The sequence below is a fragment of the Harpia harpyja genome, chromosome 14 (assembly GCF_026419915.1).
Source record: "Harpia harpyja isolate bHarHar1 chromosome 14, bHarHar1 primary haplotype, whole genome shotgun sequence".
Classification (NCBI taxonomy): domain Eukaryota; kingdom Metazoa; phylum Chordata; class Aves; order Accipitriformes; family Accipitridae; genus Harpia; species Harpia harpyja.
Window position 1 is genome coordinate 18,077,914 of NC_068953.1, and position 27,548 is coordinate 18,105,461.

The window sequence follows — 27,548 nt, forward strand, 5'->3', positions numbered from 1 at the left end:
AATACAGCAGGAATTGTTCAAATGTACAAGATGTTGGTGGAAAACATTTGGCCCATGAGGTACCTGGGAACTGAAAGGGTGTTTCATATGCAGGTCCAGTGCAACACAAAGCTACTTCCCAAATCAGCTTTGCTGGCCTTGTTTTAGACAGGAATGAATTAATCTTTGTCTTGGAATACGTCTTTTGTAGTCCGGCTTCAGCCAGTTCTTGGTTAAGTAAGCACAATACCCACATTTCCCATCTGATATACAAACATAGGTTAAATATGATATATATCATATATATGATATATCTTTTATATATATGTATATATATTTTAATATAGTGATCTCATTGCCACTACATCATATTTGTTCGTAACTCATACATGTTAGTCTAGATGGAAATTATATGTTCCAGCTTAACCATCCAATTTGAATCACTGACACACTGAGTTTTTGGCAATGTCCTAAGTGGTAAAATGGAAATAAGGTAGTAAGCAGTAAAGTTCAGCCTTTAAAATAGTTATTCAGTATTGTCCAAGTTTCTTTGTATGTGATGGGTGTATTGGCATACATTAGAAAGTAAGTCAGACATCAAAGCAGCACAGGAGAAGAAAAGTCTTAAAACCACGAGCTGTTCCTACCCAGGGAGAAGAAAAGGAGATTCTCCCATGTATATCTCTAGTCAACTGGCAAGTGAGACAGTTAAAACCAACCAGTTTTTCATAGTTTGAACCTTGAGGATATTGAACTTTCAATAATCCAACAATGGATAAATAAGATATGGCACACTGTAGTTATGGAAAATTTGGTGACCTTGAAAAGACAAGGCTGCACTTATAGCTACTACATCATGTAGTAAAATTATTTCTTCTCCTTGAGCCATTTTTTACAAATCTATTTTGAATGTTAATATACTTTCAAAACCGAGCTCCATTTTATCTTATGAACAGTAGCAACTTGAGTGCAATAGAAGAAGCTGGTATTCTGTAATATAATAATAAAGTCAATTTGGTAAAAATTTTATTATGAAGCAAAACTGCTAACCAAAGTAATTTCTGGTGTTAAGAATTTTTCATTACAAAGAGCTGAAGTAACAAATGAGTTTATCACTGTCAAGAGACCTATATTTTATTTTGGTCACTTAGTATTAATTAAATCTTGCAAGTAATTCTTTTTTGTGTGTTTGCTTTGTTTAATATCTTTAAACAAAATATTGCTCTCTAAGGCATAGTTTACTGTATGTTTACCAGCCACTTAATATGTTTACAATGCTGTGTATTGTTTCTTCTTAACAGCACTCTGCACAGAGGAGTGTGTGCATGGAAGATGTGTTTCTCCTGACACTTGTCATTGTGAACCAGGGTGGGGAGGTACTGATTGCTCTAGTGGTAAGTAAAGATTACAAAAATGTGATAAAGATATATGCTGCTATTAAAAAAAAAGGCCTTGAATAAAGCAGTGGCCTTAGAACTTTGATGCTTTAAGTGGAAAAATTAAGATTGTCCATTGGTTATTTTGCAACAATTAATATGTGATAATATGCTTTCTTATGATAATGACTTTCACCTTTTTTTGCTTGTTTTTACAAAGAAATGTTAAATGCAGTAGAGGCTGCTCTTAATGCTTTTGGTCCTGTTATTAGGATACCAATATAGATAATATAGGTCTATTGTGAAATTTTTCTCTCTTAAATCTTTAATACAACACATTCTTCATTAAATGCTTTGTGGAGTAGTTGGGGTTGTTTGGAAAGCACTCTCTCCAGACAGAATCCTTGTCCTGTTGAAGCCAGTGGGAGTTTTGCCATTGACTTTTCATGCAGCCCAAATTCTACCTTCTGACTTGAAATCCACAGCTTAAATTATCCATACTGCAAAAGTTAGGGAAACGGTAGAGGTGGGAGTTCTGCACCTTTTGCTAGGAAATTAATTCACACTTGAGGCTTTCAATTCTTTCAGCTGGGGATGCTTTGTGTGTCAAACTCTCTTAATTGGTGATGATAAGTTCAAGTCTATGTGATCAGTTCATGCCGAAATGAAACAGCTAGTGTTCTTTTCAGTACAAACATCAGAGATGTTATGTAACACAGGCCCAATACGTTATTGACATAACGGAAATAAGCTTGTTAAATGAAGTCTATTTGTGCATCAGGCAAGTAAATAAAGCTGCATCGAGAAAGATGCTGTGAGTCATTTACTGAGTGAATGTTTCATTTTGCTTTTACTTCCTCCCCTTCTCACAAATTGATTGGAATCTTAAAGAAGAGGCATCATTACCAGGCAAAAAGATAACAGCAAAGGGATCTACAAAGGGAGGCATTAGAAGATAATAGGAGTTAAATGCGACTGGGGATAAACACCTCCAGAGGCTGAAGTCAATGGGGCAGACTCTTCTCTGGTCAAGTTACTGGTGTTTTGTCTGCAGTCTCCTCAGTTACAGGAGAAAAGGCAATAGGGAGAGAACAGGGAGGAAGGACAGAAAGAAGCACCATGCTTTGGGGTTTGAAGCAACCTTTTGGGATTACCTGACATGTAGACAAGGGAAAAATTGGGCAGTATAAGATACTGAATATATTTCTATAACAATAATCTTAAAAAAGAAAAATAGTACCTTCAATTGTAAAATATTGTATAGAATCTCAGGAACTCATTCTGGTTAATTTTAGTAATAGATATGTTTAACCTAACAGCCAGTGAGTATTTATACAGTGCATGTGCGCTTAGAGAAGTTAATAATTAAAAAAACCGAACTGTGACAACATGGACATACACATATAGATATATACATTTATACACACATGCATACACAGAGTAACAAGCACTCCATTCTCTGTAAAAATGAAGACGAAAGGATAAGATATCAAAGTACAGATGGGTCTCGTGGACTAAAACTACCCAGTGACTCTTATTAAATTGCACTAATCTTGCAAGTGAAGATAAAAAGAAAAAGAAGGTTTTTCCTATATTGAATATTTAGCTTTTTAAAGTAATTAGGAATATTAAAGCACTGACAATGATTGAGATAGAAACATTATTCATAACTTTTATTTCCGCACTGGGCAGCAATCCAGTATATTTCATTTATGAGGTTTCAGCGGTGGAAAGAGAAGCGTTAGCCAATTCCTAAATTAAATATGCCCTGTTAACTTTTATAAATGATAGCCCAGGATTAGCTTCAAAATTTAAGCTTTCATTTTATTAATATAATTAGTGTGTTCGCTGGACTATAGTGCCCATTGTCTTTCATTCCATTTGTTATAAGCTGGGCAACATGCATTCTTGTCCTAAGGTCTGATCTGACAAGCACTGTCCAGTGTAATACTTGTAAGTGGGAATGGCCTCACAGAAGTTAGCTTTTACTGCAGCTGAGGATGCTGCTCACCTTTATTCTTGACACTATTCTTGACACTTGAACACATCTTGACACTTTGGATGACTGGCCTCTTTATTGTTAGGAGACTTTGTTTAAATTAAAAGATATAGAACAGATATCAGCTGAATATAGTACACTGTTACTCTAAGTATTTCCAAGAGAGAAGAGAGAAGCTGGGAGCCTTTGCCTAACTGAGGTTAACTGGATTTCTCAGATACATTGATGATCCACATATTAGGTCATGTCTTACTGTTATCCAGTAATAATGTGGAAAACATTTTTCACTTCTACTGGAATAATATATTACCTGTGTGTACTTTCTTCCTGTTGCTTCATTAATATTGGGTAGCTACTATGAAGGTTACATGTTTGCAATGGCAAATACCATTTGTTGGATGTTTCTGAATGGCTGGCCCTATAGGGCTGTGCTCTGGATAAACTGAAGACGTTGGCTGTGTGCGTGCCACCCCACTCTCCGTGGGGCTGTAGAATTTTCCTGTATGGTCCCCAGTATCAGTGATTTTATTAAGTCACAGGCATATTGCTTTTAATGTTGGCTGTTTTAAACTATTTTACTGTGAAAGGGATTGCTAGCCGAAACACTCCCTTTACATTTAGAAAAATGTCCCAGGAGCTGTAATTGTTTCCTGAATTATCTCTCCTGAAAACAATATTGAGAAGCGGAGCCTACCTGACACTGGGGGTCATCTGTTGTTGTTTACTTGGAAAAGATCTGGAGACACTCACTCTTTTTGAGATAGTATTTCAACACCCTGCAGACAAGACCGTTGTAACTTTCTGAAAGTTATATATAACTTTCATTTGGTTTGATGGGTGAAATTCAACCATAAGCAGAGCTCCAGCACAAGTTCCAAGTGTCACTTCATAACCAGAAGTCCGATCCAAATGTTCTTTTTTGGTGTGCTGCAAAGACTGCCCATGCCAGGAGAGGGTATGAATTCTGACACTGAGCACAGATGGGGAGGCAAGGTTTTGGTGTTAAATGCAGTTTCCCAGTGTTACAATTCTCCCTTGGCTAGAATATACTCAGTGAAATGTTTTGAATAGTTACAGCTACAGCCTGTAGTCATCCAAACAATTTAATTGTCTTTCTCAGACTTTGTTTCATGCTTTCCTAAAACTCAGCCTGTAAGACAACAATCACAAACCTTGCTATTCAGTGCAGCTTTCCAGTGACTGATCATGGTACATGTTAGAGTTCATCTGTTGTCAAGGTTAAAATAACTTCAGATGAATTGCTAAACAATTATAAAAAAACACTGTGCCATATTCAGCTCTGCATGCCTCTATACCTGTGTTTTACTGCATGCTGTTGTACATCTGTCGATGCCCACAGGCCTAGCCTTGATTTCATGCTATAAAGCTGCAATATATTAAGCCTTGATTACCATAACAATAAAAAGAGAAGTAATGAGGTATTAACTAAAGAAGCTCTTGAATAAATGTTTTCAAGGTTTTAATGATGCTAAAAATTAAAAGGAAAAGTCTTTAAAAAAACCCCATACCTTTTCCCTTCCCTTTTAACTTGTTTTGTTAAAATCATGCCCATTTTGTCCATGCAATCTGCACTGTTGTTTTTTTAAATACAAAGGAAAATTGCAAATGCTCTGTGTGAACTTACCTGCTCACCTGTCCAATTATTTCAAAGCAATTAACTTCAAACAGTATGATATACTGGCTCGAAGTTCTGGTAGGAATATAATTGACTGTTGGTGGTTACCTGGCCTCTTCTGGGTCTTGATAATAGCCATCTGTATTTGCAAGCCGTTAGGCCCTGATCCAGCAAAGCACTTAAGCATATCCTTAACTTGACACATGAGTAGGACTTTTCAAGTGCTTTAAATTAAACAGGTGTTTAAGGATGTTGCTGAGTCAGTTTTGAAGAAACAGCTAAAAAGACCCCAGTGAAATCTAAACAAGCCTCTCATTGAATTCATCAGGCCTATGAGGAATAAGGTGGTCTTTCTTTCAAAATGTTAAAACTCACCAGGCAATATTATTGAAGACCATTTTGACTCTCATGAGCATTTTTCATTGCAGGGAAGATCACAGAAATCTTTCTGGTTAGTAGGGGATTCACAAAACTGTGGACAACAGGTAGGAAAAAGAAAGTTCAGAGCAAGAGCCCTGAATTAAAAGCAAGAACCTTCCAAAATTGTGTGTGCCAGTTTGAAATTTCAAAGTAAACAAACACAGAGTTTGTAATGAAAAAATAAAGTGGTTTTCAAAATGTTTGCTTTGCTATTAGTTTTGGGAGAAAATGTAGTACTTGCCCAAAGTGTAATTAAAGAGATGTTGGCATAGCAATGCCAAACCATATTTCTTCATGCTATGTCACCTGGAGGAGAGAGATTATAATATTGCTGTCTGGCATAGGCTGATCAGTAATGTACACATATGGATAACATAGTTTTCTTTGGAAAGGATATTTTGTACAAACTGTCATTAAGAGCAAGAACCTATTTCATCTTTATCTCTTTGTGAAAAATAGCCAAGGTCATAACAACAGGCAAGTATAACATCACAGCAAGATCACATTTAAGGGTATAGCACTAGAGCAGCTGGAGTGCTTCAGTTCTGAGACTTGTGATGAATGAGAACTGCAGATACTTTGCTAAATCTGGAGGGGGGTTGCTTGACAAGCTATTGAAAGCAACAGTAGAAATCTCAGGAGAAAAATAGAGTATTTTAAAGTGAGTCTGTGGTGTTTTTCAGGCTTGATTTTGGCTTCCATGTTCTCAAAATGCTTTGAACTATTTCTGAACAAGAAATAAAGTTCAAAGGAAAGATTTCTGGTTTGTGAATACAGGCTCAAACAAAATTCAGCCTAATGTCAGGGACTGATCTGCCAGAATCATTAATTTTTTGTCCTCAGGTTTTTAGGATAGGATTGACTGGGAAACCACCAAGGTCCACCAAAGAGGTGCAAAGGTGCAAGACCTCAGCTGTTCTAAACTTAGTCGGCCACTACTTAGATTCAGGGTGTGTCCCTGAAGGACATCTGTCCATGTTTCTTGCATGGGAATTTGTCTATCTTTCTGGGTTTGTATCACAGTGACTGTTGTATCTAAGTGCTAAATGAGGTGACAGAACTGGGTACAGAGTTTCTGTTTCCACCAAAGCCCATGTATTTCATTTTTCGCTCCAGTTGTTGAGTTTAGATGCAGTTTCTAAAGATCTGTTGAAAGTTGTGAGACTTCAGCTGGGATCCAGGCTCACTTATTGCTTTAGCTGAAACAGAATTTCATATCCATAGGATGTGGACTTTAAAGTTTTAATATACTTTTCATTTAAGCCAAGCTCAAATCGCAGCTTAATTTTGATGTGATTTGCAGACTCAGTGACAACTACATCATGCTAAGAGATGCAAATGTATAAAAACAAGCTCCAATGAGGCTCATACAAGGATCTTTCTGTAGCAATTACAGGGTGGAATTGATTTCTGTCTCTTTCAGTTCTAACAATTTGCTCTTCCTTAAAGTTAAAAAATATTCAACTCCCTCCAGCCGCTGCTGAACTGGTGTAATCAGGTAAACAGCTTGTGTTTAATTTTTGCCTCTGCTGGATGTTGGGCCCACGCACTTGGGCTTGTGTACCCGGGTTGCATGTGTTAAGTAGTCTCTGTAGCAGCGTATCTTCATGGGCCCAGCCTACGCAGGACAGCCTGTAACCAGGGAATAAAAATGTAAACACAAGCTGCTGTTCAGTGCAGTTAGTAGCACAGGAGCGTGTCCTGTATATATTTTTACACAGAAAATTTGGCTGCATTAAACTGGGCTAATCCATCATTTTTCATTTGGTGGGAATATTTTGTCACTTGCTGAAGCTGTTATTATCTACTCAATTGTTTGTGGCAGTTTCTCCTCACTGTCTTAGAGATATAATAGTATCCTCTAAGCTTCCATGAGTTAACTACTTTGGAGGTGCTGAAAGCTTATGGAAAGGTATGAGAGTCATATTAGCCTTGGCTTTTCCCACAGGAACCTGGGCTGAGCAAAGGGCAACAGCTGATTCTGGAAAAGGAAAAGTAGATCCAGCATTTACTTTGGGAAGAAACTTCTTTCTATACTTCTTCTATGCGATTCACTGTGATGAATAGATCAGTTGCCAGTTGTCTTAACTCTTGTACTAAAGTGAGTGAAAAATAGAAATTCAGCACCCTGTGTCCTTTTACCTTTCACCTTCATCTTCATCTTCCCTGTCAGAGTGTGGGAAAGGACTTCCTTCCTTAAAGCAGCAGGTCATGTCTAAAGCCAAGGTAGGGACAGATCATTTCCCTCCAGCACTCCTAGCCCTCCTTTGAGACTACGTCTTTTGAATGATTTTGAAGAGTCAGTTGAGCTGACCTGACTCTGTCTGCTCCAGTCCCTGGAGTTCTGTCTTCCAGTGCATGCCGTTCCTCTTAAGGCTTGATCTAGCAATGTACTTCATGCATATGAATAGTCCTTTTAAAGTCAATAATGAACAACCCATGTTATTTAAGGTAGAGTAATACTTAAGTCATTATCTGAATGGGAACTTAAGAGATGAGGGGGGGAAATCAGCATGATGAGGATCTCATTTAAGGACCAAGAGTTACTAGGTATCAACCAGGCTGCGCAGTGGCAGGTACTTCTTTCAATGAACTAAACCCACTGTCAGCTTCACCAGCATCAAGAAAGAGAAGTTCAAGCGTAATGCCAGCTCTCCTGCAGAGCAGACCATGATACACAAGTCAGTGATCTGAACAGATCCTTAGTTCTAGACAGAGATGATGATTTGACCTACCACACAGGTGAGTACCAGAGGATACAGATGTGCTAAGAAAATAATTTGGGTATGTAGTATAACAGGCATCCAGTTGTCTAATAAAGATTTTTTAAAAATGTAAAATGTTACCAGAATAAGTCTGCACAATTATATGTAATCATTACAGTATTACCACAATCACCTCCTGTTGAAACATCCAGTTCTTTCCATGTTTGGCTGCTTTGGTTTAAGAGGTAAGCCCATAATGAGTTATGTATTGGAGTGAATATTCATATAAAATTCAGGTGATCTGTTAAAACCATGCTTCCCATCTGTACCCAGAGTAGTAGCTGATGGGGCTGCTGCATGCTAAGGGTTTGTCTTCTAAATTGGCCTGAGGTAGCAACATCATTTTGGAGTCTTTCTCTTTCTCTTGGTGTAGTTTTTCTATGTACACAGACTTTCTCTCTCTATTACTGTAAAGAAAGTGACTCTGTGGATATAGACTGGGGCTGCTAGGGTTTATGTGGTCAGCTGCAGTGGTCAACAGACATGCCTGTATTGATCTGGTCCTCGAGTGCTTAGCTGGAATAAAAGACATACAGAAAGGAGTCTTTCCTAATCTAGATAAATGATACACTGAAAAGTCTATATGTTATATAATTAATAACCAACAATTGTATAATTATAATTTTGATATATTTATACATATACATTGCTTTAAGGCACATCATAGCTGACAAACAGGAGGTGAGAGGACAGATTTAAGACCTAATGGCTACCTGGGCATATCACCTCGCATTTACCCACTCTCCAGCCCCTGGTGAGCTGTATATGAGTAGTGTGGAAATTCTGTGTTCCATATAACCAAATTATTAGGCAATTGTATATGCTGCATCTCTCTGGAAAATCAGTGTAATGGCTCTCTGAATCCAACGCTGAATTCATGCTGTAAACCAATAAGGGAAGCTGCAGGCAAACCTTGTTGTATAAAAACTTACTTATTGCCTATTGTTAGGGCAGTATGTCAGGGACGGATGCTTCAAAAGAGAGTGTGAAAAGACATTTAGATTTCAGAGACGGGTGTGAACCTTTGGGAGCAAGCAGGCTTACACATGGAAGTTCTGTACCAAAGCAAGAGAATCGTGAGGTGTTTGTAACTGAGTGTACAGAGTAGCCTGCCCTCCCAAAGCAGAGCCCCACTGAACTTTGAGCACACCTGCCACATCTGGAAGTGAACTTTATAATGTAGCTGTTTTCTTCTCTGGGAATGGCTTGATGGTTGACTAAAACTTTACACTTTAAGGATAATTTTCAATAAATGAAACCATGGTTACTAGTACCGAATGGGCTAAATGCATTCCTGTGCATTTGTGTGGTTGTGCAAGGGGGAATTTGGCTCACATACATCTTTCCTTGGCTGCTGAACTGGTGAGAGCAGAGGACACTTCATAGAAAGGCAGTGTATGTGTGATGAGTTGTTAGTTTTATTAATTTGACTGAGGTTTTTCTCACTTTAAACAGGGTAATAGCTATAAAAGAAAGATCCTACTAAAATATCCTTTTTAATGAACTGAATTGCTAATGCTGAATTTCATTGCTGGAGCATCTTACAATAATGTGGCTGTAAATGTGCACTATACAAATGAACAGACTTTAGATCAATTTAAAAGTACCACTGGTATAATTTTATGGCCTGGTCACTAAGGACCTGTCACTTGGAGAAAAGAGCAGAATTCCCTCTCCCAAAGTGTAGGCAAAAATCTCAGATGTGGACACCCACTCAAAGTGTTCCTGGGGTTTTTGCTTGCTAACAAACAGAAAAAAAAGTATAGTGGTCCTTGGGAAAGCTTTTAAACCACTTGTCTCTGTGTTAGGTATGGTGAGGTATTTCAAGGAATGCTTGAGAGGGCAGAGCTCAGCTCACTGTCCAACACTAAGGTATGAGAAAATCCCATGGGAGCTTTTTCAGGCACCTGAACCTGGAGAAGCCTCAGGCCTCCTCTGACTTTTTCCGGGTTATGAGTAACTGTCTCCAGAGACATGTGCTACGACTGGGAAAGGCCCTACTGCCCCATTCAGTGCTCCTAGGATTTTTCAAAAGATGCTGTTCTTCCTAGTTACAATACTGTTTTATGGGCGGTCTTTAAAGGTTGAAGTCAAAAAGAGAAACGAAAGGTTTCATTCAGACATAAGACTTGAAATTTACCTCAGGCCCCCAGCAGGTAAAATTTGCTAGAAAATAGCAGTCATTCATCACCTAGCATTAGATACAAGCCTTCTTGTGTACTGATACCCGAGAGCTGAGGCAGAGTCAGTAAATACATTCAAACTGCATCAGTGAGCATGCCCATGCATGGGAGGAAAGGTTGCAGGGAGAAAGCATGTAGATAGGCAGCTTTCCCTGTTAGTGATTGTTTCTTTGTTTAGCTATAAATTCCAGCATCTACATACAAAGATACTAAAATACTTTATTTCAAAAAATAGGAGCGGGGTGTATTTTAACTATACTTTGGCTGCTGTACTGAACAGCTTTCTGAAAATGAAGTCCTTATCATTGGCGTCCTCTCCCTTCCTAGGCCTGCTCACTGACCCGGTGTTTAATGTAGGCAGCGTCTTTGCTAAAGGAAAGTGTTACATGCTAAAATTTTTCTTCAGACTTCACCCTGATTTTGTGTGATCTTAGATAAGCTTCCACAAGGTGGGGAGTCCTTATTTCTTTTTGATTTCTGTGGGAGTTGAGTATATTCATTATGTGGATTAACTGGGCCCATATCAGATCTGAAAAAGGATGGCAGACTGCAGTGGTGTTGGTAAGAGCTCAGCCATCAATTAATATCTTTGCTAAAGATGAGTGAGGCTATAATGTGCAGCTGGCCTTGGCGTCTTGGGTGGGTTGCATTTAAAATATAGCCTGGAGGCAGCTTTACTAACTTTAGAGATGTGATGATCAGATCTGCAGAAGAGTATGCAGAAGTGATGCAACATGGCAGTTTAAAATGAGAGAATGGTAATGCCGATTTACTCCATTGCCTAATGGGTATGTGACAGTATATTGAATCATTCTGTTATTTATTGTTTTAAAAGTTATTTCTGTGTCAATAAAATATTTGTGTATGAATAAGAGACCTCTTTTAGAGTGAAAGCTAGAGATAAACGTGCTATTGTACAGGTAAAACTTAGGTAAATTTTTTCTTTGGAATTTCTTTTTACAATAGCCTTACAATCACTTGCATTTCTAGTAGCTTCTCAGTGCCAAGAGTAGGCCATGATGACCTTAAATCACTATGTGTAAAATGGGAAAGTTTCAGGGAGTTTTCTTCTTTGTTTTACCCACTGTTTGTGCTATTGTAAGTATGATAGTGTACTTTTGAAGTAAAGTATTTTCAGAAGTTTCTCTGAGAAATCCTGTTCTCCTAAATTACACTCATGAAAATCCCTCCTAGAAACCTCACATGATACCCTGATACTGATTTGTAGTCCTTATAAAACACTGAAAAAAGTTTGCCACAGGAGCAGATATCCTGTGTCCCCAATGAAAAGAATGTTTGTTGACAGCTTGTCTGCCTCAGTGATGTGGAGAGAAGTAAAGAAATAGCAGCGGACTTAACAAATGCATATCTGACTGTAAATCCAGGGTTTGGCAGAACAGAGTCTTCACACCACTGCTCGCAGGTGAGCGTTTTGCTCTCACTGCTAATCTAGCTTTGGCAGGGAATGTAGAGGGCCCATAGTTACCTGTAAGGAAAGGCATACAAAATGAGGAAATGCGTTGTGACCAAAGGAAATAAATGAGCAGATGGTCTGCTAGCATCGTACCTGAGACTCCAGAGGAGGTGGTTGTAGCATAACCACCGATTACAAACATATAGTTATGAACAGGGGCCAAATCCAAGAAAAGCAGGGGGAAGGTGATATGCAGGGAAGCATGGAATGAAAAGCAGTGCAAAATAAAAATTGAGACATGACAGAGAAGGAATTTGGGGGGGAATGGAAAAATAAACAAGGTGAGATGACAGAAAGAAGCAGCTGGGGATAGGAAAGGAGCTCAGTGGGCAGATAACTGGACTTGAGACAATAAATAGCTGAATTCAGATGTTTTGCAAAATGAGCACTATGCTGCATGTGAGGCATCAAGAATTTGAAACCTGTGAGCAGACAGTTACTGGCTGATTCTACCAAGTAGAAATTATAGATTTTATCAAAATAAGAAAGTGAAGGGGAAGGAGTGGGGATAGAATGGTGGTGGGAGACGCCACAGCCAGGGCAGAGGGTGAAGATTACAATGAATTTAAGAGAACAAAAGGAATGGCAATGATAAAGGGAAGGCAAACTTCAACATGCCAGGAATTGCCTCAAATGGGAAAAGCAGATATGTTGAAAGAATGTCTTTTTATCATGCAAACAATTTAATAAAGTGAGAAAAGCACCTAATGCGTGCAAAACAGTGATGATAACTTGACAGGAGAAGGATTTAGAGATAAAGTGCTCTGGTTAAAGTGGCGTTTGTCTGTTTTTTTGGTGCCGGCAAAGAAACCCATTTAAGTGTTTATGAAGGGATGTAAACATCTATTCTATAGTAGTCATCGGCACTATAGCTTCAATAAACACTGTTTTATGTTTAAACACAATGTATTGAAGTGGGATGCTGGAAGTTATAGTGCATTCAACTGCCAAAAATGCCTTTTCTTGGCCTGGAAGGGTAGTGCAAGCAAAGAAACTACAATTTTCAATAGTCAGTTTTTATTTTGTTACTGACAAAACTGTTAGGTGAAATACCAGAAATTTTGCACATTAAGGAAGATTTCTACAGTCAAAAGTTCACTTGTATTGCTCTACTCATGAAAATACTTTACACCTTCAGTGTTAACCCTTCCTTATACCATTTGATTGTCTTGAAAGGGTGGTCTATAACAAGCACATCCTCCAGTCATTTCTTTACAGCTCAAAAAGACTTGATTCAGTGCAGAGAAATGGCAAGATTTTATTTATTAAACATGCCTGTGTTAGCCCAGCAGAATATCTGAAAGTTTGGGAGTGAAAATGAGAGTTCAAAAGACCTGAATCTTGTTCAAGACGACCATTTGTCAGGAAAGCTGGGAAGAGACCCAAGTGTCACAGATATGGGTGTCACTCTCTTTGTAATGACAAGAACTCATGAAATATGATCAGTGACCTAAAAGATGAGTAGAATCAGATAATAACGATGCATGTTGAGTTTCTTGGTTGTGGAGTAAAATAAAAACAGGCCTACTGCTACACATAGACTTATGCTTTAAGAACTATAGGGACTTCACTGAAGAAAGGTGAAAAAGGGAAAGCGTGTGAGAAAGGTTCCCATCCACAGCATAGTAAGTTTTAACCACTTTCATAGCTTTGGTTTGTGTTGTGCAAGGATTTAAGCCCCATTAGGAACAACCGTAAATGCCAGATAGAAATGATGTCTGTATTATTACTGACAGTATTTTAAATCAGGAAGATCTTTGAAAGAAAGAAAAGAGATAAAACACTCATTCTTTGATCTTGGAGGGTGGGCATTCAACAAAAAAGTGTCTGCATTTCGTCATTTTCAATAGCTTTTCTGTCTATCATACAGTGCCTATTCATGTAAAGGCCAGAGACTGCTAGGCTATATAAGCCTTGTCCAGAATGCTTAAAAATATGTGCATCAAATGCAGGGTAGATTGGGTGAAATTAGCCTGCAAAATTCAAATTTTAACAGAAACAGCTAAAACATGAAACAACGGACGTTTGTGGTAGTAATAGCAGTAAGGGTTTCTTACCCTTCCTACTGTCTGCTTAAATCTCACCTTTATGAACCCATGGCACAGAGTTGCAGTGTTCTAATTATGTAGCAGTATTAGTAAATCATGAAAATTGATTGCAGGAGAGTTTTTAGCCAAGGACCAAAGTCTGATACCCTATCTCACTTACTTAGATTGCAGTGATAGTTTCCTAAAATATCAAAGCCTAGAAAAAAACTGCAGAAGGAGGCAGGTTAGCAGAAAGACATGAGGATTTGCTTGGAAGGTCCATTTTTCCATAGAGATTGCAAGGTTTGCTGCTGGGGTAGGAGGTAGGGAGATGTGACTGTAAGCTTGATGAATTCTTGGGAATCCAGAATAACCTTTGCTTCATCGTCTACTTTAGCCTGTCTATTAGTGCTTCCCAGTTACATAGTATCTAGTTCAATTGGAATAGCAGTAAGAAAATACATGCATTTCTGCAAATATTATTTCCATCTTCTAGGATAAATTCTAGCTACTGGAATTCCTCAGATTCCAGTTTGGGGATACTGGTAGAGGGTGGTGACTCTTCCTTCCAGAGTTGGTGAGGGTATGAATATAAGTTTCAGGACAGAGCCCAATGAATTTGTTTTCAAAATCAGGTGAAGAATTACTTCTGTCAGAGCTTATTCAGAAGTGTATAGGGAAGACGGTCTTGTTATTTAGCCAATTCATAGAATCTGATGGCGGCAGCCCAGTTCTGAGTTTCTTAGGAACCGCCACTCTGTGAGATCAGTAAGACAGTCTCACCATCTTTCATCCTCAGCAGCTGGGTTCCAGGCCTCTTCAGAGTGCTTAGTTTCACAGCTTATTGAGATCATTGAAATATGAAAGTTCCATTTAAGCATTAAAAAACTCACTTTTACTGTAAGGGTGATTAAATACTTGAATGAGAGATCATGGAGTCTGTCCTTGCAGATATTCAACACTCAACTGGATATAGTCTTTGGCAACCTGTTCTAGCTTACCCTGCTTTGAGCAGGGGGTTTGGACTAGGTGATCTCCAGGGGCCCTTTCCGCCTCAACTATTCTACAGTTTTATGACTCTATGAATTATTTTATTCCTGTAACTTTAGTGATCTCTGAATCAGAGCAAGCAGCTTACTGAATTGCTAGATATGATAGAAAACATAGAATATGTAAGCAGCAGGTCAGAGTATTCTGAAAGCCCATGGGAATCTTCTGCATATTAGAAAGAGTAGAACTTTTTTATGGTGAACCTATCCAAAGAATTATATGGTTATTCTTGTTCTGAAATCCTGAAATGCCATGGAAATTCTCTTGACAGGATGGATTTTGGGTACCAGTAAATTCAACAATACTAATATTCCTTACTCATATTCAAGAATTTAGTCTCTGTTCCCAACTCTGTTTCTGGACTGCTGCGTCATTCTGGATGTATCCCTTTCCCTCTTTGTATTTCATTTACTGTTTTATAAGATGGTGAACCTAACCTCCTTTGTGTGGGATACTAGAGTTCCTAGATGAAAACTGCTACAGAAGAAATAGGTGTTCTCATTAAATTAGTAAGATCAAATGTTGTGTGTTCTGTAGTGAGTGTGTATGTTCTATCTGGCAGAAAGAAATGATGTTAATTAATTACTTTGACATGCGGTCATGATGTTGCAGTCTGTATTCTAGATGTCCAGATGTTGGGTTGTTCTTCCACTATGCAACATGTTTGAATGTATTAGGAGGTGCATTTTTTCTTTGTGTATGACTATGACAAATTGAGGCACAGCCAAGCTGCTAACTTGCTTGAAGGCATCTTTCACGCTTCATCCATTATATGAGTGATAGATGGTATTAAACCACTTCTTCTTTGTGAGGAAAAACACATTGTGGATAATGGAAAGGAAATCATCAGCACTAATATTTATCCCAACTTTGTTTTGTATCTGCAAGATCAATGTTTTTTAAATTCACTTTTCATTCTCTTTTGCTTCATTTCCTTTGTTGTTGTAAAGGACATGTTGCATCTTGGGAGAGCATTGGATCACATTTTGATCACAGTTTTATTAATACAGAACTACACAAGTGGAATTATTCTGGATTCATATAAATGACAACAGAAACTCAGCCATTGTTAGATGTTTAAACTCAATATTTAACATTTCTGAGTTGTTTCTTTATAGTGGGTACAACTACTCTTGTCAGAAATGTCTTCTAGTCTGATTACAGAAGGAGACAGGTAATCTTCGTGTGTACCTATCATGTCTCCTGCACTGACCAATTCACCCAAACCAACAGGTTGGTAGAAAGTTCAAAGTTATCAATTTCCTACAAGTTTTGTGAAACGTATTGTTTGGATAGAGCAGGGAGACACACATTTGTTCCACAGTGAAGGGAAAGTTTACAGATCAAACTCAGAATTATTTCTTCTGTTTCATTTGTCGGATTACCATTCAGCGTGCACATCCAGGCCAGCCAAGCAGCACATGGAATTCAAACAGGAATAGTCTTTTGTTGTCTTTTGCCCTTTGGGGGTTAGATGGCATAGGAAGAGTCTATTAATACTGAGCAGGTGTGGCAAAGGAGAGACATGGAGAGGAGGAACTACAGATATTGCAAAGATGTATGAAATTATAGGTGATTTGATGGATTGGATTGGACTGGTATTGCGATAATGGGAGAGCATGGAAACAGAACACAGACCTATCTGTAGGAAAACAGGCTTCATGATGTAAACTAAAATTTAAATCTCAATTCTGATTCTCAGGATCTTTGCAAATGCTATTTCATCTGCATTTTTGAAATCCCAGTAATGTGACTATGCGGCCAGTGCACTGCCAAACGAGGAAGTTGCTTCCCCTTGAAGTTATATGGTTTCTTTTAATCCTTTATTTTCTAATGGCTATTTTGTTTTTCCTTTTGCTCAGTTAAGATGAAATAAGCAGGCAGAGTCAAGATGAGAACCATCAGGTCAAATTAGAGAGATTTACACTTTTCAGATTTCCATATTTTCCTTCACAGTGGAGACACTTTCAAGAAGATGGAGGGATCCAAGTATCTTCTGCGTTTAGTTTTGAATTGGTTCTGCAGCTGCTTAGGACAATTTTAATAAATATCTGGTTCATGAACATTTAAATGTGCTGACTTTTCTGTATGGCATTACACGTGTAACTCTATCATTGTATCATTTTTGTCTTTGCCTTAGTAATTTTTGAGGACAAATTTTAGAATTCAGTACTAATGATTTCTTTCAATTAATTCATTCTTAAATAACATTTTAGTTCTCTCTGTGTTTTCATTAAGAATTAAAAATTTTTCCAAATTATTCTGTGCCCTGCTAGATTTCCCTATGCAAGTCCTGCAGGTGTTAAAATACTGAAACTGAAATGATTTTAAATACTTTTAAAAAAATGGCCAGTAAAGAAAATATTGTCTTCTCTTGGTATCAGCTTATGGAACAGTTCTTCCTTCCTTTTAAATTTTTCACAAAAAAACTCCTTAACTGTTTTGTTACATTACTTGCCAGTGATACCAAGATCATTGATTCTCTCTCGGTACATAAACCAGCCTAGTATTCAGGTAATACTATCAGAAATTTTCTTACACTGGATGCTTATATTTTTATCAAACTTATTCAGGAGTAAACAGGGCTGTCAGTGGAAACAGGAATTTTGGACTAGCCAAACTGTTTCCCAACTTAAAATGTTTTTCTCAAGTTGAAGAGTAGAGGAGAAAAATTACTGATTTTTAATATTAATTACTTTTTCTTAGAAAAGTCATAAAAATGAATTGTTTCTAATCCAATAACAAGCCTTTTGAGAAGACTTTCCTTCCAGTTGTCTTTTAACCAGCTAGTTTCTCAAATTAAGATACACGATGGCTTCACTCCTAATTTGCAATTGGAGGCTGCCACACAGTGCTCTGTTGCAGATAAAAGTCCAAATTCTACCTTTTCTGTAGGTCTTTCACACGTTAAAAAGTAGGAGTAGCAGTATAGCATGTTTAAGTAAAGCAGAAATTATAAAGCTCTATGTCAGAGCAGGGTACCAGTCTTGATCAAGAGATGTTCTGAATTTGTCAGTACCATTTTCCATGATGCTTCCTGTGCTCGTTGCACAACACAGAATTTCCACATTTCTTTACTGAAATTGAATACTTTCTTTAATAAACTAAGCAATGATCAGCGCAACTACCTGAGTCATGCACGTTGTATATGAAACGGAGAGTTTCATAACATTCAAGAAAGACAAGTTAAAATTATAGTAAATTAGGTTAAAAATCCTGGTTTTCTTTATCATTGAGAATTTCTTCTTTTACTTCCATTACAGTGGGATTCAGGAGGGACACACATTTTGAAGTTTTCTATTTAGGGTATGACACCTTTGTGAAAAAATTACTTTGTCAATGGAAGTCTGAACACTGAGCATTTACAGTGCTGCTCAGTCCTCTGTGAGGAGAATTATGAGGTTCCTCTACTGCTTACATTTCATTGAAGATCTCAAAATGGGGCTCAGATCCAGCTCCTATCCATCCTAAATGAGATTTCACTAGTTAATTGATCTGGTGTGAGCTCTCTGCACTGAAACTGAACTTTACTTTCCCTGTACACTGCATAGGAAACATGTTCATTATCATCCAGCAACTCCATGAATGATTAGCTTGTGTTTACTTCTCTCTCAGTGTCTTCCTCTAGAGCCACATATTTTCCTGGTTTCAATACAGAAATGGAAATTAAATGTCAAACTAGTCTCTGGTATTTCAGAAGAGACAGACTTGAAAAACAGAAACATGACCAAAAGAAATGTTTAAAATTTTATCGTGGCTCAGTCCTCAGATACCTAGCAGCTGATTCTGTCTGTGCAGTGGCTGTGTGTAATTGCATTTTAAGTAAGTGAACAGACTGGCCTCAGTTGCAGGATTATTTGTTTTACTGTAATTAGGTAAATTAATCAGTACATTAACTTCCTAATGCAGAGCACAGTTCTGAAATGAATTGCAGATATTCGCTGTTTTGATAAGATTTAAAGAACAAAAACCTCCACAGCAGGTCAGCATTACAGGTCAGCTCTGTAAATGTGTAAAAGCTTTTAAACTGCAGAAAAAAAATGTATAGTACAGAGAAAGTACACTTGGGTTATTTTTTGTTTTTAAGAGAAAGAAACAGGTTTGTTTGAGTTAGTTATTTCACTTTCATCTAAATATGTAAACATCAATGCATAACTAGCCTTGGCCTAACCTATAGTTAATGAAACTACATTTCAAAACCATGAAGCAAAGGGCTTCCTTCCTGTCCTTCATCTGCTTGCAGTGTTCCCATTGAATGTCACCCATACGATCCCAGAAATTGATCTTCCATGTAGTCAGGACTGTTTCATGTTCTGCATAAGGGACAACTTGTGTAGCACCTGGGTGATTGTGCTGCCAGACTTTTCAAGGTCCAAAGTCTCTCTTACCAGAATACTTTACATGCAGCCCCCTCTTAACAAAGGGACATCTGACAGTTAATGGTAAATATAGAATGGCATGTCAAATAAGGCTTTCTGGTTTCTCCTGGCTCATCCACCCTTTTATGTCAGGCTTTCAACACAGTGATTCTCTGGACACATTAAACATGAATCAGTTCCTTTGTTTCAGTAGTTGAGTGCAGTCCTGTATCTCATTAAAGAAACTAACTCACACTGAACAATGTCACATTACTGAAACTTTTTTGTCTCTCAAATAAATACAGGCCAGAAAGCAGGCTAAGTTTTTTCCTTACTAGAAAGGGAACTGGGATTTATATTGAGGCATGGCTGGCATCACCAGTTCTTAAAATACCCTGGTCATGAGATGCTACTACCACAGCAGGCTGAAGTTAAGAGATGGTCCTTTGTGCTGGACCCAGGCTCTGACTGCCTTTTGGCCCCATGGTTCTTTCTGTCTCCTATCATCTCACTTCCACCTCATTTTTCTCTTGCATTCTGCTTTTATCCACTCTTTTTCTTTACTTCCCTCCCTTATTGCCCTTAATACCACCTAACTCCTGGATGGGAAGAGGGTCAGATACCCTTGCTCTCACCACCAGTCTGCCTTACAGGCAGCCAGAGGCCACAGGCTTCTTTTTGTAGTGGCCTCCTGAGCTCACAGCTCTGCATGGTGAGCTGCCTTCCTGATTATGTTATCCACCAGGCAGGGAGTAAAGAGGGTTTCAAGGAGCTGCCTACTGTTTTACCCACAGTAAGATGTTGCAACAGAGCAATGAAATGGCTCTCAAGCAGAGCAGTGGCAGCATTTTAGTACCTTGAGTTCTCTGTTATTCTCTGTCTTCTCTAGATTGCTTTGGTGCTGCTTAGGTAGCCTGGCTAAGAGTCTACAACACCATTTTATATCACAGAAAGATTCCTTTAATGTATTTCAAAATGACAGTCTGCCTTCTCAGCCTATGCATCCAAATAACAACTATTCATTGTGGTTATTTTCTTACCTGAGTCACTCTTTAAGTGGAAACTGCCAAGTGTGCCACTGGTGTCACATTGTGGTCTCCCTCTCACATAATAGTGGAAAACAGAGACAGGCAATCAGAAGCACTTACTTAATGTAATCTGTGTTACATGAATTTAACGTTTGCAAAGGATGCCAGGCTGACACCTCATGGGACTTGAGCAATGTATTTCCATATTTGAACTTTAAGCGGGGGGAGGAGAAGAAGGGGTGGGGGGGTAAAGAGACATATATAAAGGTTTATGAGGCATTTTCTAAGATTTAGGAAATAAGAGTCTATAAAACACAAGAGGATTTTTATTCACTTTAGTTCTAGTAATGGGCAGAAGACTTTCTGCAAAAACAGTGATTGTTGCTGAAAAGCATCATAGTCACCATCTGAGCCTACTTTCAGATAGCTTTTTGGTACAGGTGTCCCTGCTCCAAAAGCCTAATTAGAATGAACAGAGTCTCCATTTCTTTAGAAATTGAACCCAAACCAATCTCAGATGCTGGCAGGTTTTGAGAACAGGTGGGGATGATTAGTTTTCTGACGCTGACCATATATCGCACTGAATCTCCTGGCACATGGCACCTACCTAGTGTCTTTTGTTTGCATATGATCATTAAAAAGTAATTAGTGAAATTAAGGAGTTCTTCTGACTGTAATGTACTGTCTATTTGAAAACAAGATGGATTTTGGTGAAGAGTCTCAATTTAGTTCCTGGCGAAGCAGTTTACATTGCATGTCAGAGATCAAAATATGCATGGACAGGTCTCTTTGTTTGCCACGTGTAGAGTATGCTCATGCCTTGGGGAAGAAGAGCCTGTAGCTTCTGCAACTGTTGTGGTTTAACCCCAGCCAGCAACTAAGCACTGCAGCTGCTCACTCACTTCCCCCCCACCCAGTGGGATGGAGGAGAGAATCGGAAAAAAAAGTAAAACTCATGGGTTGAGATAAGAACAGTTTAACAGAACAGAAAGGAAGAAACTAATAATGATAATAACAATAATAAAATGACAATAATAATAATAATAAAAGCATTGGAATATACAAGTGATGCACAATGCAATTGCTCACCACTCGCTGACCAACACCCAGTTAGTCCCCAAGTGGCAATCCTCCCCAGCCCCACTCCCCCAGTTTATATAATAGACGTGACGTCACATGGTATGGAATACCCCTTTGGCCGGTTTGGGTCAGGTGCCCTGGCTGTGTCCTGTGCCAACTTCTTGTGCCCCTCCAGCCTTCTTGCTGGCTGGGCATGAGAAGCTGAAAAATCCTTGACTTAGTCTAAACTTTACTTGGCAACAACTGAAAACATCAGTGTGTTATCAACATTCTTTGCACACTGAACTCAAAACATAGCACTATACCAGTTACTAGGAAGACAATTAACTCTATCCCAGCTGAAACCTGTACAGCAGCCTACTTTGTATAGCACTGAAGGGTGTGGAGGGCTTGCTCCCTGCTGCCGTTTCAGGTCACAAATACTTCATAAATCACAACCACTCTCAAGCAGCTCTGACTATTTCTTCAGCTGAGTGAGGGGTTGCATCACTCCAAGACAGAGAGCAACCAGCACGTTCTTTATGTAGGTGGGGAGTCCCAGGAAGCAGCCTGTATAATAGCAGCAGCATTTGTTGATATGATACGTTTCCTACCAGCCCAAAAGCTCCTAAACAGACAGTGGTGTCAGGCTGAAATGTCTAGAATTGTTGAGCGGCACTACTTAAATTGCAGTTACAAAGCTGTCTGTGATGTTTTGACTGTGCCCACTACCTTCACTTCAATATGTAAATCAAATGCTAACTGCAGTTGTGCATTCACTCTGGTAGAAATTACTATCAAGACCCCCAAAACCTAGCCAAAGTGAGATCATTAGCTGTGGTTTGAGAGAAGGTGAATATGCAAATATTCTTTCTAGTTGCAGGGAGTTGAATTATTTGTACCCAACATAATTTTTTAATGCATTCTTTTGTTCAGCAATTAATATTTAACAGTCTCAAATAAAACTGTCAAACAATATGGTCTTCGCAATACAGTTTTAAAATATCTACCAATCCTTCATACTCTATTATAATAAAACATCGGAATGGCTAACGTGAGTGGTGATTTAATTTGGTTATATTAGTACAAAGATGAGCTTTCATAATCCTCTTTATTTCACTTAGAGTTTTCGTATGTGAGTGTGTGCAAGAGAAATGCAAGAAAATGTGAGTGCATGGGGACATTAATGATTTTCAGGTGTCCATTCAGTGGCTTTTCTCTTACACCCATTTGTGGGCTGCTTGGAAATTTATCTCAACTTAATTGTCTAGTTATAAGCAATTTGCAACTTGAGCAATAATCTTCATAACCTTTGCTACAGTTATGTCCTTGATGTAAAAGGGAAGGTAACACATTAGTAGTCACATGCTGAGCTCTGGCTGTACCTGAGATTTAATGATATTTAACTCTGGACCTAATTTCAGTTTACAAGCGATTACATGCTGTCCTCTGGGACATTGCTGCAAAGAATTTCCAAATAAGTTGCAAAATAGTGACGAATTAACTTGTAGTCTTGTCAAAATCAATTATCTTACATGACAGCTCAACTACACTTTTCTATTTGCTGCTCTGCAGCATGCTAAACATCAGCCAAAGCATAAACATGAAGTCCTTCTATGTCAAACTCTGTAGTAGATTGATCTTGTATTTCATGTGCATGCAAATCTCCTGTAGACTTAATGGAAATGTTTTACTTACATTCAGAAAAAGAGAATAGTCTTTCCTGCCATGTTTATAAACTGTTTCACTATGCAATCATAGAAATTTGATATAATTTGATCAAAACATTCTTGTGGATATTTTCCTTGGTTGATCAAAGTTAAAAACCTTTTAGATTGATTCAGCTAAGTCAATGCCAGGTAAGACCCTCAACCAGGTGCATGCTGCAAACTCTTGCTGCAAGGGAGTGGCCATACACCTGTCAGGTGAATGAAATGATGCCTCCCTCCCCAGGCACGGTGGAGCTGCCTTCACACTGATGGTGTGTCTGATTTGAGTCTGGTCATATAATATGCGAAATAAGCATGGGGTCTTTAGGCAAACTGTCATCAACCAGTCAGATACAGCCAGACCCTCTCCGCACCTGATGAGGTTTTGGAGAGGAAAAGGAGAGCTGGAAGGACCCAATAAATCAAATAACTTTTTCTGTATTGAGGAATTTAGAGTTAAATTTCCCAGTCTGGAAAACCTGGTGTGATTTAGCTGTATCCATGGATCTGATCGGTTCCTTCTGTTTATAAGAAACTCACTCTGTGCAGAGCTGTTGTTGGAAGTCCTAAACACTTAGGAAGGTCAGGCTCCTTCAGTTCTTACTCGGTAGTTTTAAAGGTTTCATCACATGCAGTGTGCAAAGAGACATTACCTGTGAAAGCATAGACTTGTACAAAATTCTGTAATTATATGATTATAAAATGCACAGAGCCACTTTATTATAGTTTATATATAAAAGACAGTTAAGCTGACAGGGTAGCATTATGCTGTAGGGTTATGATCAGCTTAAGAGAAATAAAAGATAATAAAGATACATCAACATCTGTTTAGGTCACAATCACTGCGGGAAAGGCTGCTAAAAGCTTTGAGTGGTGTAGTGCTAGAAATCTGTTTTGCAGGTTTAGCACTTGACTTGGCTATATGTAGAGGCCTGTCAAACGTTACTACAGAGAAAAGTACATCTAGGACTTGTATAATTTCCAGGCTTTAATTTCTCGGATATATTTTGGAGAACAAGTGTTAGTGAAATACCAGATATTCCTGCCAACAGATTACTGAACCAGGAAAGTACTATTTCAGATGTAGTATTGGTAGATAATGAAGATAGAATAAATGACCCAGTCATAGAAAATAATGTCAGGCTGAATAATGACTGTTTGGTTCATTTAAATCCAAGGGAACTAAAAAGAAAAAAAAAAATCCACATATTTATAAAACAAACATTCAAAACTAAGGAAGTTCATTTGGAATGTCTTTTGGCCTGGAACACTCAGGAAATTTCATATGATAGATGCCCCGAAGTCTGGGTTCTAAGAAAACTGTCAGAAATCAGCAGCTTAAGCTTAAGAGGCAGAAACTTGTAGCTGGAGACCCTAGAGCAAATTTCATATTAGTTATCAAAGAAGATAGTAGAAATAAGTAGAGATTTGTATAGAGTAGAAAAAGGAACTGAACAGCAGACAAAACTATGTCTTAGAAGTCAAAATATGTTAGGGATAAAGTGAGACTTGCCAAAAGTCAAAATGAGTTACGCCTAGCATGAGCTATTAAAAAAAAATAGCAGCTGTGTGGGTAAAAAGAGAAAAGAAAAGGATGGGAGATTCCTGCTTTAGTGGAAATGGAGTCAGACACTGGTGTCACCAAAACTAGACAGGTCATTTCTCCAGTTTTCTGCAGGAATGATGAATGTGGGGTCAAAAAGAAGATGAGTAATGGAGAAAGAAATAACCACAGCTGAGATAGGAGCAAAATTGAAAGAGATTGGTATGCCCACGTAAAAGAAGCCACATAATCTGCCAGCTGTGTTCTGAAACAATGGCATATGAAATCTGACCTGATAGTGAGGATTTGTTAATAATCTTGCCAAGGTGAAAGGGGTACTTGTCAGAGTCTGATATATGCCAACCAGGTTCTTGCAGATATTGCACATGTGTGGGGTTTAATGCCTAATACAAAGTTTATTATTTGAAGTTACACAGCATTTTGATTTAGCAGAGTGATACAGCAATGCACTTAATTTGTACTTCTACTGTAATTTACACTTAGGAGGGTGTGGCAATTGCAGTATACATTTGAATCACAATACAAACATGAATTTCATTACTGGTCTCTGTAAGTGTGTTCACCATCGTGATGCCCTGCATCCCCAGTTGCTGGGAAGGAGTTTGTGGGATGCAACCAGCGCAAGCCCATTGCTCTCTTCAAAGTTATCTTCTTCAGTGTTCATTTTTTTTATATTCCATGTTGTGTTGAGCAAGGTATACATTCCCCATGCTGGTCTAGCTAACTCAGGAAGACATATATGTGCATTCTTTTGATTAACTCGGGGAAAAGCAGTTACACAGGTGGTTGGTTGATCCACTCAGCTGATATAGCTGGTTGATCTAGAACAAAGGCTACCCTCCGATTCCCTTTTTATTGAGAGAAGTTCAGCTTCCTTTGTAATCGCTGTGGTCGGTCGGTCACTCATTCATCCCTGAGCCTCAAGGACACATAGCCTTTGCCTCTCTCTGCAGAGTCTTCTTCCATTGTAGCAGTTCATTGATTGGTCACAGTATCGTGTACTTGAAGAAAATCAAACATAGTTGCTACATTTAAAAGGATAGAAAAATAACGCACCTAGCTAGAGGCTTGTTTTTCCAATCTCAAGAATATAAGCATCAGAGAATACACTTTGAAGGAAATAAGAGAATCAAATGCCTAAAAATAAATGAAAAATGGGATAAAATACAACATAGATTTATCTAAGGTAGTTAGTACTAAACGAAGCTGATAGCTGTCTTTGATAAAATAACCAATTTTCCAGGCAAAGGGAACAGTGGAAAATGCTTTGTAAACATAAACAAGTGGAAGCAAATTGCTGGCTAATGTGTTCACTGTAAATGTTGCCTTGCCATGAATTCTGTAGCTTGTGGTAAGTTAAGAAAAAAATGATGTTCACTTTATTTATATGAAAATATCAGCATGAACCATGTAACATGTACTAGGAAGCCAGCCACATTGTGTGTGCAGTATCAGAACTGACTCCTCCTTGCTGAATACAATTTGAGATACAAGGTCAAGGTGCGATTTACATCATTCTACCATATGCACTGTATGCCAGAAGAGGAACCCTTGTTCCTCAGTATGTGGGCCTGGCACTCAAGTGAACCTTGGCCCCCACATCCAGGATTCAGTTGTCTATCTTGGATGCTTTTGTTTACTGACTGCTCTGTAGCTAATAAACTGCACATGTCTTCTAGGAAAATATATGGGAAGGGCAAAGGTGGTGATGCTGGGGACTATGTGTATGTAACTGCAGAAAGCAGAACAGAGCTTTTAGTCTTCCTAAGAGGATGTTGCAGAAGTTCAAAATGTGCCATTGGCAAAGAATTTCTGAATGAACATTTGTTTTCTGATGAAAGCCACTATTTAGGATTTTGCAGTTACTTTTTAACTGTTAACTAAGCCACAGAGTTGACCTCTATAGGCGGCTTGAGAGTCTGCAGTTCACAGTGCAGGATGTTCCATTCTGAAACCTCTTCCCATGAATGTAAAGATTCTTTTCGTACTGGGTGCATCCAATTCCTCACCTTGTTGACAGTTCCCCAATTCTCTTGATAGGCATCACAGTCAGCATTTCAGCTTAAAATACTCTCTGTTGACCCCTGCATGTTAGACAAAGCAGTTAGTTTCTAGCTGGTATATGTAAAGACCACTCTTTTATTAAAAGTAGAAATGTATTTTTTTGTAAAAGTGTATTTGGCTATTAGCCTTATAAAACAATTCATTATTATTTATACCAAGTAGCAGTGGGAGGGATACCCCAGCAAGATCAGGACTGACTTGTGACAATGATTTAGATATCTGGGCTGGAGTGACCTGACAGAAGTTTCTGGGTGCTCTAATCCCGATGTAGGTGTCTGAACAGAAGAAGAATAAGCTCCCATGAAAACCTTATCCTGGGAATTTGTAAGGGTCCTGGGACCCCGAAAGGTGGCATGATACACCTATAGTCACTAAACTGGAGCCTGGAATGGAAATTCTGCTGGAATGGAAATTCTGCTGGAATGGAGCCTCTGCCTTCAGAGTTCATGTGTGACTTTACCACTCTTCTGGTTTTCAGGCACTTTTCATCATTAACAGTTGGTATTTTTTGCCTTGGAGAGAGTCTGAAATTTCATCCATAGAGCTCCATTATGCTAACTCCCTTTTTAACTCTTATTTAATAAGGAGGAAAGGGATTAGTCAACATACTGAATTAAATAAAGGGTGGCATTCTAGTCCTGGAAGGCAATGGGAGTTTTGGAATTGACTTCAGTGGGGTTAGGATTTTATGCACAATATTCCTTTCCTTTTTCAGGAATATTCGCGTCTGCTGTAATGTAAATAAATATTACCATGGAAAGTTATCCAACTGCAATTACTTTTTGCATTACATCCTAAATATCTACTTGTACATGACATTTACTAAAGAAAAACACTTGCAAATTACATGTTTGATT

The 27,548-nt window shown here is 38.4% G+C and overlaps 1 protein-coding gene across 10 annotated transcripts in view; it reads left to right on the plus strand.

Moving 5' to 3' along the window:
- Positions 1-27,548, plus strand: part of MEGF11 (multiple EGF like domains 11) — a 293,615-nt gene that overhangs the window by 103,147 nt on the left and 162,920 nt on the right. For all 10 annotated transcript variants that reach the window (XM_052807167.1, XM_052807164.1, XM_052807170.1 and 7 more), the window contains one exon: positions 1,281-1,373. In XM_052807167.1, coding sequence (XP_052663127.1) covers positions 1,281-1,373 — 93 coding nt within the window. The remainder of the gene's footprint in view (positions 1-1,280; positions 1,374-27,548) is intronic.